The sequence below is a fragment of the Calonectris borealis genome, chromosome 1 (assembly GCF_964195595.1).
Source record: "Calonectris borealis chromosome 1, bCalBor7.hap1.2, whole genome shotgun sequence".
NCBI lineage: Eukaryota > Metazoa > Chordata > Aves > Procellariiformes > Procellariidae > Calonectris > Calonectris borealis.
In genome coordinates, this window is record NC_134312.1 from 135,106,178 (window position 1) to 135,121,629 (window position 15,452).

A 15,452-nucleotide genomic window follows, 5' to 3' on the forward strand; every position below is an offset into this window, starting at 1 on the left:
CTAATTGGTAGCAAGCTAATTGATTTGATTAAAAAAACCCACACAACAAACACACTTGGGAAGGATCCTGTCTTAGGGAAGTAAGTGTGCTGTTGTGAATTTTTGCCTTATAAATAATGCCCAGGGTCATAGTCATGTACTACATCTGCTGTATAAGGAAGGAAGAAAAAGACTATCCCTACTCCAAAGGTTTTATTTGCTATATTCACATTTTATATGGAGGGTCTTTGCTTCTCATTGTAATTAAATCAGCATCATTATAGATATTAATCTGTGCAGAAAACATAGGTGTCTTTGTACACATTTGCTATAGTAAATAATTTTTGTTGATTTACTGGTATATTTTGTTATGGTAAAGTCTAAAGATGCCATCTGGCCTGTAAGCTAAGTGCTGTTTGTGTAAGTCCCTCTGAAGCTTTGGTTCCTACCCCACATTTCTTACAGTTTTTTAAGGGACTACTTTGACTAGTTGCCAAAGCAAAATTTGAATCTGATATACACAGGCTTTCAGCTTCTGTTTGTCTTTATTTTTTTTATTGCTAAAATAGATGGGAGGAAAAAAGTATTTTTGAAAGGGCTTAAAGCACATAATTGTGTCACATGTATTTACAGTGTGCCAAGTTTGAAGAGTGAGTTTTACACTGAGCAACCATTTTTGTTTTAGCTTTTTGTTAAGTCTGTGTATATACACTGGGTACCAAGATTTCTAAGCAGTCAAGCTTAAGACGGAACAGCAAGTACTTTGTCAGTCCTGCTCTTTGTCCTGTTAAATTCTGGGGTTTTTGTTTTCTCTTCTAGGAATTTGCCTGGGAATGCAATTAGCAGTTGTGGAATTTGCAAGAAACTGTTTGAATTGGAAAGGTGAGCTCAGTATGCTAGTGTGAATATGATTTGCTTAGAAGAAATTTTATTCTATGTGTGAAATGTGTATCTATTATTAGAATTATTATCTAGATCCTATGATTGTTAGGTACTTGGCTCTTGCAACATGATAATTTTCAGCTAAGCACCCTGTGCTACTTTTCTGTACAAGGGAGTAGGAACTCTTACTATGCAGATTGCTTGAAACCTGCTTCTTGATCTAAAGAGTGTAGGAGAAAGTGTTTACAGTTCACCTCTGTAGTCCCTTTCTGGAGTGTGCAGGTGGTGAGAAGTAAAAAGTGAGAAGTGGTTTTCTCACTTGCTTTTATTAGTTGGAGTAGCCAAACCATAGCCATTGCAGTAGTAATATGGAGAGATTTAACTCACCAATGAATTTCTACCACTAAGAGCTGAGGAAAAGGTTTTGGGAAGTAGGAAAGAGAGTGTGTGTGACTGAGGTCATGTGCTTTCTGTGGTTGCTTTAAAAGCGATGCAGTATGTGTTTCAACATACAAGATTGTAGCTTAAATGCAGACAAGCCCTAAAATGCCACAGAACTGTTATGAGGAGTTTGTAGTGCGTGTAGAACAATGGAAATGTACTGTGTTTGTTTTGAACTTCTGTTTCAGATGCAAATTCTACAGAATTTGACCCAGACACAAAAAAACCTGTTGTAAGTACTGATTTTTTTTAATCCTGCATATGTTTTGTGAACATACATCTTTTATTAAAAAGGGAGTTATTTCTGTGTAAGTTAAGGTCTATCTATATTTTTACATGATAGGACATGAAGAGGTGTCCGCTGTCTCTATTGAGTATTGTTTAAAAGGTATTTTCTTTTAATAGTCCCTTGCCTTCACCTGCTTGCTTCTGTGGTTTGCCTTAGCTTTGTTTTTGTAATTTTTCTAATAGTTTCCTTGGCTGTAGACTGATGCTGGGAGTAGACAATAATGATTAGGTTGGCTTTACTGGAGAAAAAAAAATGAAGGGAAGCTAGAAAGTGTTGCACGAAGCTATTATCAAATTATAAATGTGTATAAGAGGATAAGGATTATATGGAAAACTGTCAGAAAATTCTTTATATAAATAGTATAAATAACCACTACAACCGTCCTCCCCCATGCATCTCACAGTCCTCCTTTTGAGAAAAATTTCAATGCTGTAGATACGACAGGCTCTCTGTATCGTGTGCCAATGGTAGAATTTGAGAGTGGAGTTCTTCCAGGTATCTCCTAGTTCAGGAGAGTATGGTATCACATTGTCATAACTGTAAAACTTAAAAATGATCAGTAAGAGAGGCTTTTTAAGAAAATGAAAAAGAACAGAAAACTACGTGTGAGAAATAAAGTGGTATCTTGGTGTAAGATGTAAAAATCTGTTCTAGTGATAAAGTGGGTTGCTCATAGTGACCTACTGTTTCTGTATCAATTTCCTTCAAAAGAGTTTTGTTGGGATTTGTAAGTAAAATACACTTTTTCCACATCTGCTTAGTCTGAAACATGCACATAGGAGGCTTTTAAAGCATTTGACCTGTTTGTCCAGGTTGTTTATATGCATAGGAGACATAATCTAATCTGAACTTTTGAAGGTAAATTAGAGTTTCCTTGTGAGACTTGCTGCTAAAACTTGGTGGCATTTGGAAATGTCCTCAGGTGAACAAAGGTAGACTTTGCATTTGGCATCAAATTTGTGGGTTTGCCATCGTAAGAGGTCTCTTCCTTCACCCTTCTTGAATGTATGCAAAGACATACTCTTTCACTGGAGGGGTCAATTTCATAATAGCAAAATGTTGTAAAATGTGGAAGATGTTGAAAGTTTACTGTAAATTTTTTGGGAAGCAAAAGGATGCAGACAGATCTTCAGGAGTGAGTGAGTCCCCCTTTGGAACTGCTGGTTTCTCTCCATTATTCTAAGGGTTGTTCACAGTAGCTGGCTCCGATGCAGAGCTCCACACTTAGCTGAAAGTCAGGAACATGGGTGCTTGTCTGCTGCAGCCCTGCTGGCAGTTTCTTCTATTGCAGAAATTGTAGTGTATATTAGTACAATATATCTAGGACAAAATTTTATTCCATAAGTAATTAACTGAGTGACTTGCAGTTTGCATTCAAGGGCAAGTAAGGTATATATGTTAAAGAGAAAATTATGTGGACGTAAAATCAAGAAAATAATGGAGTGAATGTATGTGTCATAGAAGATTAATACAGTATTTACAATTGAAGCAGTATGCTTGCAGTATGTATAATGGATATTCTTTTGTTCTGAGCTACATTAAGGTTCTGAAATTGGTTATTACCAGTCATATTTCAACATCTTAATCTGATCTTTGACATCTCAGTTCTGGGCAAGAAACAGATGTAAATCATTCCAAAGGGGAAATTTGCACTATCAATAACTATAACTACTAAATAATCTGTCTTAGCAGAGTCCATCTCGTGCTAAAAACTGTTTAGATATTCTATATAATAACAAATCAATAAAAACGGTTGGAAGAGAAGCAGATTAGTGAAGCTTGTGAACTACTGAACTGATGTAGATATTTCATTATCCAAGAAAGTTAATTGGAAACACTGTATCAGCACTGATAATGTCTTGTGATGCCACTGTGTGATTCAACTGAGTGCTGACTTAGGACCAAAGTAATATACTTTTCTTTTGGTTCCTGCTCCTTTGGAAACTGAAGAGGGAGAAGAAAGGTACTGGTGAGGCAGTAGTTCTATTTTCTTTTATTTTTAAGAAAAAGGAAAAAAGACAAAAGTTCAAATATGTAGTTTGGCAGGGGAACTCAGGGGCAACCATAAAATATGCAGCTACGTATATTCGTTCTTAATTTGCTAAGCATTCAAATACTCAGAACTGAACTCACCAAAGTCGATAATTTCTTCTGAAGTACGTATAATATATCTTGGTCTACTTGCTTTCCTTTTGTCTGCATCTGTGGAAATTTGAACCTTTTTTTTATTAGAAATAAAACCTGAGATTTTCAAGTAATCCTATAAGTCAGAATTAGGCTTCCAAAGGAAAAACAGGAGGATGAAGTAATAAGAAATGATATTATTGGCAACTGTCTGTCAATTAAAATAACACAAGTTATTGTACTATAGAAGAGCATCGTCTGCATTAGTAAAAAGTTTTGAGCATCGTAAAAGGTTTTTATGTGATGAGGCAATTGTGACTTGATCTGTTTTGAACAATAATGAATGCAGAACTGAACGTGCAAATGTAGAGAGTTGCTTGCAATGCTGAATATCTGTTTCATTTTAGCTGTTTATCTATTTCTACTGTCTATCATTACAACAATGTTGCTCAACCTGGGTTCTGCAAAAGCACCCATGAGTAACTTTATAAAGGAGGGAAACCCTGTATAACACTGTATTGCTTGTTTTGGGGAATATTGATATCAATTATATTGGCGTGTAAATGAGTGCAAGTATTGTAGAGTTAAGATTGCAAATACCTTGGAAAAAATAGTAGTCTCTGCATACAAAAAATGGAAGTTAATGACTTCATAATGTAAAACAGGCAAAATTGTGTTTTTAAAATACCGTAGGGAAAAAAAAGTTCGTAAAGCTGAATATCTATGTGATGAAAACTTAAAGGAAATGAGATCTAGAATTTGAAAATATTATTAAGCTGTGATTTATAAGCTGTGTTTGAGAGATTTGAAGTTGCTATTAGATATTTTCATTTAGGCTTAAATTAAAAATGTGTACTCTGAAGAAGAAAAAAAAAAAAGACCTCTGATATGGCAGTTATCTGTATTTACCAGACCGTACCATTTACACTACCAAAATACCACCTTAGGTTTTTGTCTTCAATTCCTCTTTAACACAGGATTGATTTCAGTAGGGAAAATGAGGGATGTACATGAGCACTGATCACAGTCCCTCAGGTTCTTGATCTCATCTTGGTTGCTTATTTGCAGGTCATGTTCCCATTATATATTCTTAAGCTTTCTGCTTTACTTTCTAGCCTTTTGGATAATAATGATAGGTAAATTGTTATTGTTCTTTGCAGGAAGATAGCTGTTTAGAAAAGTAATGCAATTGCTTGAGAGTAGTGCTTAGTATGAGTTTTCTGTTGCAAATGATAATTTTAAAATTAACTCCTTTAAAGGGAGACTGTATAGTCTGTGAACTGCTAATGAACTGGATTCACTGGATGGCAAAAGTGTTATTTGTTTTGTTCCATAGCCCTTGTCTTCCTCTACTATTAAACTTAGGTTTGTTTTTTCGGATGAGCCTTTTAATTATGTTCTTTGTCAATTTTATTGCAACTGCATCTAATACTGTTCTAGAAAAAAAAAAGACTCTTTCCAGAAATAATTCTAAAACACCTTTTTTTTTTTTTTTAATTTAAAAAACCTGATTTTAATTGTGACCATTGTTCTTCATGACCTAGTGCATTTTGTGTAGGATCATGAAACTTCAGATGTTGCACTAGGTAAAATAAGTGCATTTTCTGTGAACTCAAGAAATTGTACAGAAATAGATTTTGCCAGTAGGTGACACTCTTATAACATGTTTGTTTCTTGATGCCTGCTTTTCCTATTCAGGACATCAGTAACCTGATTGAATTCAAAAATTTCTAAGGTTGTCTAAGAGATGAAAAGGAATGTACATCCCACTCATGCAAAAGCTCCTCTTAAAATTCTGTGATTTTTCTTATGTGTGTAAAGTAGCTAACTTAGCTTAGTAAGGAAATGCGTGTGGGGTATATTTAGTTTTGAAATCAAAGCATATTGTTAATTTAGAATACAATTTTTTTTTTCATAAACCAGAAAAAAATAATAAATATTATGATTTTATTTTCTTCCAAGAAACATAACACATTTTAACAACTGAAGGGTTTGTATAAAAGAATGGCCCAGGAACTGGTTAGAACATTCATATAATGTTTAAATGTCATAGTTTTTGAGGCTTCTATTCATGCATCACTAGTGTGCAGTACTTTATTCCTCATTTCATGGAGGGGAAATTCAGGGATAGGAACCACTGCAGTATGGGATCTTGAGTGCACTTGATAAGCTTTGCAATTAAGTTGAGTCTTTAAATCCTTAAGTAACTCTGAGATCTAACTGATTTTATCAGGGTAATGGATGATGTTGGTGTTAAAATTCAGTCCAAAATTCCAAGTTCTCTAGGATGATTAGTGCCTAATCCACTGAATTACTTGTCTTCAAAATTTCCATTCTTCTCATTTCTCTTCTTTCTCTCTAATTTCCTCTTAAACTAAATAATAATGCCCATGAATTACATATGTGAAAATACATATGTCACAGGGAATCATGCAATGAAAAGATTAAAAATGCACCAAATAAATGTAATGAATGTTTTAATTGCAACAGCAATCGCTCTGTTCCTATATATACTTATGTATTCCCATTTACAAGAGTCATAACAAAAAAAAGTACATACTTATGTAAATATAATTTAAATGTAATGTTACAGTCATCATACTTAGCATTGTTACATTGTTATTGAAAATAAGTACTTTATGTTTTAAAAATTTGAACTTTTTACCGTATGGAAGTGTCACCTTATGTGAATGATGAAACTGAACTGGGAGGAGTATTGGATAGTATACACTAGGGGACACTCTTCAAATGGAATGATACACCTTTCCTTTTGTGTGTATTAGAAACCATTTGATTTGAATTGCTCTAGAGGTCAAAATAATAGCTCAGATAAAGCAGGGATTGTTAAACGACACTTTCTCAAATGTAGCGTGAAATAGAAACAGGTAGTTCTGAACTAATTGTGAGGCAGCTTAGCTGGAAAATGTGGCTAGTGAATGTGCAGGAAACACAAAACAAGGCATACTTTGTTATCTGTCAAATCTTTATTCTGTACGTTTTAAAATTGTAACAAATCTGTGGATTTAGGTGTACGTATAATGTACACGAACGCCAGGCTCTTCTCCTTCAAAGCAGTGATATTCTTTCTTGCAGATCCTTACTGTCCTGTACCAGTTATCTTTTTTACAAGCATCACAAACTCATCAAAGCTGACACTTCCATCATTATTTTTGTCCAACGATTTAATTATGTTATCAAGTGAGAATGAATCCTGTTTTTATAGGAAAGAATTAAAAAAAAAAAAAAAAGAAAAAAGAAAGAAATAGATTACCATGACTATTTTCCTATGAGGAATATTGCCAAGAAGTGATGCAGTCAATAACAGTCAGTGTTACTTGAAGGTGTTACTGGTAGTTATTGTATTTACCAGTTTTACTGGTTAAACTAGAAATACAGTGCCTGCTCTCTCCTGCCAAAAATGTTAACAAAGATATGATAACCATTTGAGAAGTATCAAGCATTACTCGGACACATTACTTCAGTCTTGTGGGTAAATTTGGAATTTAGGAAATGGAGCAGGCGGAATAGCTGCAGCATGTACCAAGTCACCAATGTACCTATGTACCATAGTCACCAATAAAAATTAATATGAATACCACATACTGCTTTATTAGATACTAATTTGGGCCCTGCATACAGTATTTGAAAATGTGTCGCTGCTTTCATTAGGCTTTGGACCAGGACCTCAGAGTCTCTTTCCCTCCCCTTTTCCCCTCTTTACTAGGAATACTGTATTCACTGTTGAAAAATTCTTGCTGATGTATTAAATCTTATTTAATTATTAGCTCCTTTTATTTGTCGAGTCTGGTATGAGTGCATGTAACATCCTGATGCAGTGAGTATTCTGATAACATCCCTGATCAGACTAGTTAAATAACATAAAACCAGTTTTGATTTATAATTTAAATTTTTAAGATGTTTTCTTTCTTCATACTTTATGTCCATGTATGTTTTGTAATGTCCTGTCCTGCTTTTATGTTGATTTATTATGATGCCATATATTTCTGCAAACAGACTACATGCTTGAAAATGTCTGATATCCAGACAGAAATCATCAGTATTGCTTTTCCTGAACACTTCAATTTCCACATATCTGGGAAAATGGGTATGGTGCTAAATTGTCTAATATAGCTAATATATAATTGTTTATACAGCTAATATAAAAAGCATTATATTTCTGAATTTGCCATCACATTTCCTATTAATTTTTGGCAATTAATTTCTGACATGTTTTTTAAAGGAAAAAGTCTTTGTGTTTTATTAGTTTGTTTGTTTGTTTTTAATTAGCCACTTCATGTTAATGAAATTACTAAAATGGATTACTGTAGTTCGCAAAATACTGGATTTTTCTATTGAGGTGCAACTTCTTTCAGACCTTTAGCAAAAATTGCTTTTGTCAGCTATCCAAAACACAGTGTTTAAGGGTTTGTCTAGCAAAAGAATCTAAATTGATTCCTAATCCAGTTCAGGAAAGATCTGACAGAGAATATATATGAAATCAGAACCTAGATTTTTTCCAGCTACAGGAAACAGGTATTTCTCTCTCTAGCTTGGTGGCATCTCTTTTCTTTACTTGGCATCTTTCTGGAATGGCAAACCTTCTTTCATTTTGTGATGGTGGGAACTTAACCTAGATAGAAATTAGCTCATGTCTCTTACTTTTAAATTTGTCCTGCTGGTTTATAGATTTTTCTATATATTTTCTAGATTCAAGATTTATTATTTAGACTGAGACAAGAAATATTTTATAAGGCTCAGATGCAATATTCTAAGTGAAATTTGGTTTATGTAAAAAAACCCAAACAAAACAGCTTCTTAGATTTTTGCATTTTATAAACTCCGTACTCAGATATCTGTTTGGAGCTACAGTTCATTAATGTGAATGAAGTTTTATAAGCTGACCCTTATTTCAGGATTAATTATGAAGTCAGTGAAACCATTTGGGCGCAATAATCTGCCTTGTGCAATCATTGCCTGTATTTCTTTTTTCCTATCCATTTCATAGCAAGCACAGTGAACATAAGAAGAGTGGAACTTACCTTCAGGTACTGTGCAAATTGATTCTGAAGTAGATTTTTCAGCCCACCAATGGACAGTGCACTGGTGCTACCCTCCATTAAAGCATACTGAGTAAAATACTTCAGAAGGTTATCATTGAGTAAATGTTCCATGTTTCTCAGATGTTGTCTTGAAGAATAACTGCAAACAAAGCAGACAATAACAATCCTGTGCATCTAAATTTTGAAACACATCTGACACCCCGTTCATCGGTTTATTAACCATATGAAATGATTACTACTTAACCTAGATGAAGAGAGTGGTGTTTTGTTTTTTTTTTCTGTGAAACTGGATCAACTCTCCCAAGGAAAAAAATAATCTAAGTTACGTTCAAAGATTTGAAACACCCAATATGTTTAGGTTATGCTTACCTCGCTGAAAATCCAGAGCTTTCAAATGTATCCAGCAGAAGTGAGAGTCTCAGATTGGGACAACCTTTATAGTTGCTTGCATGCTCCACCCTAATTATGAAACTAGCATTTGTCATTGAGTCAGTGCACTAGTTTTACTGTGTTTTCAATAGTCAAAAGAATAGGATACTTTAGCAGTAGAAATGAGTAATATTTTTTTTTTTAATCTCTGAAATGCGTCAGCATCAGCATCCACCACTGCACTTGAGGTAGGTTTATTTGGTCTTTATAGGCCATCCTGGAGAGGTTTTCTCACTTGAATTTGTGCATTTTATACTTCAAGATGTACCACACCCAAAGAAGCCTGAAAAAGGCTCCTATGGGGATGTGTATAGCATTTGTTATTATAATGGACTTTTGGAAGATGGTAAATACAAATTTGTTTTAAAAAGATCCAGATAAATAAATAAAATATGAAGAAGCTACTTGCCCTTTGTGTGAGTTGATAATAACCAATGCTGAAGCCAGTTCTCCAAATTTTGTGCTATTTCTTAGCACAGGAGAGTGATGAATTTCCTCTGGGATAAAATTTTGGTTGCTACTATTGAGAATCAAAACACTCCATGATGTGAATGGAAAAAGACTGAAGCATTCTAAATGGGAAAAGTGAATCTAAGGTTCTGAAAAACGGTTCCTTCTTGGGAACACCTTCATAACTGAGTATCGTGTTCTGCACGTTCTGTAATCATGTTCCCTTGATGGGGTATTTTTGAGTGATATTCAGCCCGTGGTTGATGTTTCATGACCCAACACTGCTGGTTTTGTAACTGCTGACTTGCTGGCTCTGGCTGTGGTTTCTACATGTGGCTTCTAATCTGCCTGATGTCTGCTTTTGTCATTTTTTGCTGCTTAGCTCCAGGCTGACTTACTAGGTCTTTCACCCTGTGCATCACTTATTGAGAAGCAGTCATCATTGCATCACCTACAACTCTGAGCCAAGAGCTTTGTGGGTCTGTAGGAGATGGGTGGGTTGGAAGGGGTGTTTTTGGAACTGCAGGTGTATGGGTCTAGGGTTCCATGACAGGTAAGTAGGAGGTTTCCTGAGAAGACTAGGCAAGGTTTGCTAGATGAATCACGTAGATACACACCTTGCATTAGCAGCCTGCTTGCATGTGCTTATACTTACTTCCCAAAGTGTCAGAGAGAAGAGTATTCGACGAGTCCTCCAGAGAATCATATAATTCATTCTTCCCTTTGCCCTAGAGTGGGATCACCGGTATATATGTTGGATGTCTGCTTAACATATTCTTAAGTGCCTTGAATAATGGGAACTCCACAACCTCCTTATCTGGTCCATTCCTTGTGATTCCTTATCTTACTATTAGACAGTATTACTAATGTCCACATGCCTTGCTGCAGTTAAGCCCTTTGCTTATCCTGTCTCCACAGATAGGGAGAACAGACCTATCGTCTTCCTTCTTAAAATGGCCTTTAACAGATCAGGGAGATCCCCTGTCCTCCTTTTTTAGTTCAGAAATCCTTGCTATTTTAGTCTTCCTTTGGGAGTCTGCTTTTTGGATCTACTCATCTTTTCTTGACTTTCTCCAGTTGGTTCCCATCCTGCTTGAGATGCCGTGTCCAAAGCTGGGCACTCATGGTGTGGCAGATTGAAATAGTGCCTGAAGCATTTGGTTGATGAGGAGAACCTGTATGTCGTTTTACAGGGAGGTGACAGGCTACAGGTCTTTAATAGTGGAAGACTTTGTCAAGTTTCTTGACACGTTATTTCAAGTTTGTTGTGGGGAGAACAAATACACTGATTTCACATTCAGCGCAAAAGCTCGACATTAGCTTGAGGGTCAGAGAACTGCGGTCAGGCATCCCCCATCTTTGTCTAATCCAACTGAGGAATGAAGCTGGAAACACACTTTCTCCTGTGTTTGCTTTTTGGCTCAATAGAAAGTCAGGGGCTGCTGCTGTCATCACTAGCAGAACCTCTACTGCTGCTATGATGGCGGTAGCAGTGCAAGCAAATCTGGGAGTCCTGGTCTAGAATGCATTGTATGGCTTAGGGCAAGTCCCATACACCAAACCGGGGCATGAACTTTATGGCTGCTCATGACAATAAGATAATCATAAGTCCTTTTCTCTTCTTCTTCTTTCCGCAAACAAAATGAAAAACAAACATCTTTCTCCTACCCTCCTGTTTTCCACCTTTAGTGGAGGATGGTGAAATTTTAGTGGTTGTGCATGACAAGGTGATCTGCTAAGGCTTCTGCTCCCTGCTAATTCTTGCCTACACCTCCTGCCTGTGGTAGCCTCACCATGCTTACTGCTTTATCCCTTTTGGAAGCAGTGTCAGGAAGCTGGTGTGCATGATGTGTATTGTTGACATTACAGTATTTGCAAAACTTTTTTTTAAGTATTCAAATGACTTGTCTTTACTTGTACCAAAGGCACCTCCCTGTCTTGGAGATAAAGTAGTAAGATGCTTAGCGGTATGGAAGAAGAATTGCATTTCGAGGGATCACAACTCAAGGAATTCAGCACATTAGCCTTGTTAATTTGTTAAGGGTTCATTAAAGAATACCACCTAATTGCAAAATAAAATAACCAGTTTTACTGAAACATCTTCCCATGAAAGTGAGAGACCAACATCTGGAAATTTAGGTGACCTGCTCAAGAGTTGCACGAGAGTTGCGTGCCAAATCTGGGGATGAATCCAGTCTCCTCGGATCAGCTTTATTCACAAGGTACTGTAATCTATAAGAGGCTATCTGAATGAGAGAGTGGCAGAGTTGGGATTTGTAGTTTGATCTCCCAACTCTTTGTCCTCTTCTCTCTCATTTAGACCTGTGCCCTCCTCCAGTAATCTGTGTGGCATCTCTGAACTCTGTCAGAATCAGCAACAGAACTCAGTTTGACAGGCTCCAGTACGCTGTCTTTGACAGAAGACCCCTTTGTAAGACATAAGGGCTGTTCTGAAATAGGTACAGCTTATCCAGCCCAACCCAGCAATGGCAGAATGATATCCAGGGGTAAGGAATTCTGGTTGCTGACCAAGAATTCGAACAAAAGTAGGGGAAGATAATGTATTACTGTTGCCCCTATTAGATGATGTGTGACTAGCAGATAGCAGCATTTATCTATGCTGAAGAACTGCACTTGGTATCAAGCTGTGATATCTGTGCAAGCTGATTCCTGGTGTAGAAGCAGCAGTCCAGATTTGGTTACAGTGTTTTGCTGCTGTTTCTTGGCTCTATGAATATATATTGTTCCTGCAGTTTATGACATAATTCAATTGGGTTTGCCCTGGGCTAGAGAAATCATGTTAGTACGCACCATATCCTTTTGGAATTGACATTTTTATTGTAGCTTAGATACAAAGCCATTAGCAAAAAAAGAACTAAGTTGATGATGTGTTGTAAGTCTGTTTAGGGATGCACGTCACACACATGTCCCTGGGATGATTGTGTGTCATTTTGTTTCAGTGATGGTGTCTGCAGATTCAATGTTCACTCAAAATTGGCTATTGCTGAGTATTGCCCTAGTAAACTGGTTTGCTGGCATATTTGGAGCAAGCGATTCCAATCACATTGGAGAGTAAGAGAATACAAGCTGCAGGGATGGCTGAAGTCTGGGCACCACTGCTAGTGGTAGGAGTGGTGAAGCTTATGGCATCATGGGTACACGGTCTCATGCACATTTAGTGATGGATTAAGTGGGAAGGTAACTCAGGTGCTATCTCTTTTGCCCTTGTCACATCCTTCCTGCTGAATGGTATGTGAATCTGTGCTCCTTGTTTATCTTAACGTGCTGGACTATAAATGGGTTGGTCTACAAGTGGATTTCTATGCCATTCACTGACACTGTTGGAAGGGACAGGGCATCTTCCACAGGGGCGGGGCTGTCACTTGAGGGCAGCAACTATCTCGGTCATCCTGTTTAATCCTCCGCTGATGGGTTAACGCCCTAACCCTCCAGTATTTTTCCACCTTCTTAGGTGTATTTTATTGTAGCAACACCGCTGTTACTTGTATGTGAGCCCAACTACTTTAAAGCTAGTTGAGGAATCTCTGTGAGGCTTATGTTACGGTCTGACCGCAGTATAGAAATGTCCACGGTCAATGTGAAGTTGGCTATAATTGAGAATGTATATTTGTGGATGTTGTGCATTTGGAAAGAAGGAGCAGGAGGTGGTTTTGTGCTTAATATTACTTATTTCTACTTGTGTACTGCTTGTGCATCATCTCTATCTTCCAGACATCAGTCACTAGATCAAAGCACTTTGTTAACTTTGGTTACTTTCTGGAGTGGAAGTGGACAAAGATGATGGGACAATTTAAGTAAATTGGGCTGGATTAGGAAGTCTGTGGAACATATGATTCCTTATCTGATTGCAAAGAAATCTTGCACAGGTGTCAAATAAGTTTGATTTCTTATTGAGTAAAGAAGCAGAGCAGTATTTGTATAGAACTAATACTAGTATAAAGAATTTACATGTATCTATGCCTGTTGTAAAATACCAATCCCCATGCTGCATCTGAAGTTAAATATGGGATACATATGATAATAGATCAGTAGGAATACATTTTTTTTCCATAGTTGTACTGCAGATAACTTGTAAATAATAGAAGGAAAGCCGTGGAGATGCAGATGTCTGCTGCTACCACGATGTGCGTTCATTTTGGCTATAATGGCTTTGGTGAGTTCTGCAGAGAATCAGTCCTGCAACTGCAGTCATCTTCAGACATTCTTGCGCTGTCTGCAAAAAGGAAAAGGCTTTAAAGTTGGGATACTGATAGTCTACTACATGGGACCTTTTTCAAAGTATATGTTGGCAAATGTGGAACCTAATTCTCTAGTGCAAGTAAGGGGAGCTGTGATAGAACTTTTCAATGTTGCCAGTGCCATGGGTTCTTACTGTCAGGCTAGGAGGAGACAAAGGACAGACTGAGAGAGAAGGAACATCCAGTTAACAAATTTTCTGAAAAAGATCAAATAATTATGGGCGAGAAGTTTAGCAAACTGCATTACAGCCATTGCAGAGAACCTAGCATTGATTTGAGGTATGGAACTGTTAGATGGAAGTTGAGGATGGGTTGTAAAATCCTTTATGTGTCACAGGTGATGCATTCCTTATGTTAAAATTGCCATTGTTTGTAAAACCTCCACTGGTGACTTGTAAAAGTGTTGTCTCATCTCACAAATTAAACTTGAACTACATAGGTTATCCTGACAAGAATTTCTTCCAGGCTCTCCCTTCTTATACTATGACATATATCTAATGAGACGTTGAAGGTGTCTCCCTAAACAGGACTGGGTGCGGCTGCTGCAGGGGTGAATGATTTAATATGATGCGTTGTTTGTAGTCAGCTTTAAATTGGTGATGTGTTATTCATTGTAGCTATATGTGTCAGCTTTGGCTGTCATATGTACACATCTGACAGACAAACTATTATATCGCTGAAACTTCCTGTGATGTAGATACTCTATGTTACACGAGACAGTTTTGAGGGAGAATGTATTTCAAGAAGAGGTTTTATCCTTCCACCTTCTGAACCTTGGCTCATGCAGCAGTGCAATAAGGTCATTACTGCCACAGCTGAAAGTTACAGTTCGTGTAATTGCTAAAACCCTAAAACTTTTTGTTCCTTCCTAAACTTGGATTTGGTTTTTGAAATTCTTAAGAGTGCTCAAAAATGCATAAATCTTCGTTCCAGCAAGGCGCATATGGATTTACGGAGGAGTGATGTTTTGCTGAGTTTCAGGTAGGGCAAAGTAAGTATAAGTAAGGTAATGCTGTACAGGGGGCACTAGCAAGTTTGTTATTTCCCTGGTGAGATTAAGTCTTCTCTCAGCTGTCCTCTGACCTTGGAGATGCCTGGACTCTCTAGATGTCTCAACTGTATCTAAGACCCGTTCTTCATCCTGAAAACGAAATTGATGAGGAGAGATAGAATAGAGTTCTGTAGTTTGTTTTCAGAGCATTATTGTTGCTCTTAACAATGCAAACCTGATGGACTGTTCAAAAGAGGTCTAGAGGTGCACCTAATAAACCACATAATGTAGGAATTACTTGGCACTGAGATGCCTAAATCCCAAAGTTTAAAAATATTAGTAAGAAACTCCTTTGCCCAGCTTGCTTCTTGCCTAGAAATACCTATAATCTGTTTTCATGCAAGTCCAGGATTGCTGTCTGTCAATGTAATAATCTAGCACAATCCTACTAGTGAGTCAGAAATGACACATCTGGTTGTTTCAATCCTGGAACGGCCTAATTCATTATGTATTCCTGCAATTTATTTAATATGATTTGATAGAAAGGG

General features: G+C 36.9%; 1 protein-coding gene across 9 annotated transcripts in view; it reads left to right on the top strand.

Annotated features, from left to right (window-relative positions):
- Positions 1 to 15,452, top strand: part of CTPS2 (CTP synthase 2) — a 78,535-nt gene that overhangs the window by 26,178 nt on the left and 36,905 nt on the right. For all 9 annotated transcript variants that reach the window (XR_012677576.1, XM_075175634.1, XM_075175672.1 and 6 more), the window contains 2 exons: positions 799 to 861; positions 1,491 to 1,534. Coding sequence is in view for 8 of the 9 variants with exons in the window: in XM_075175634.1 (XP_075031735.1) it covers positions 799 to 861; positions 1,491 to 1,534 (107 nt within the window). In the remaining variant the exon portion in view is untranslated. The remainder of the gene's footprint in view (positions 1 to 798; positions 862 to 1,490; positions 1,535 to 15,452) is intronic.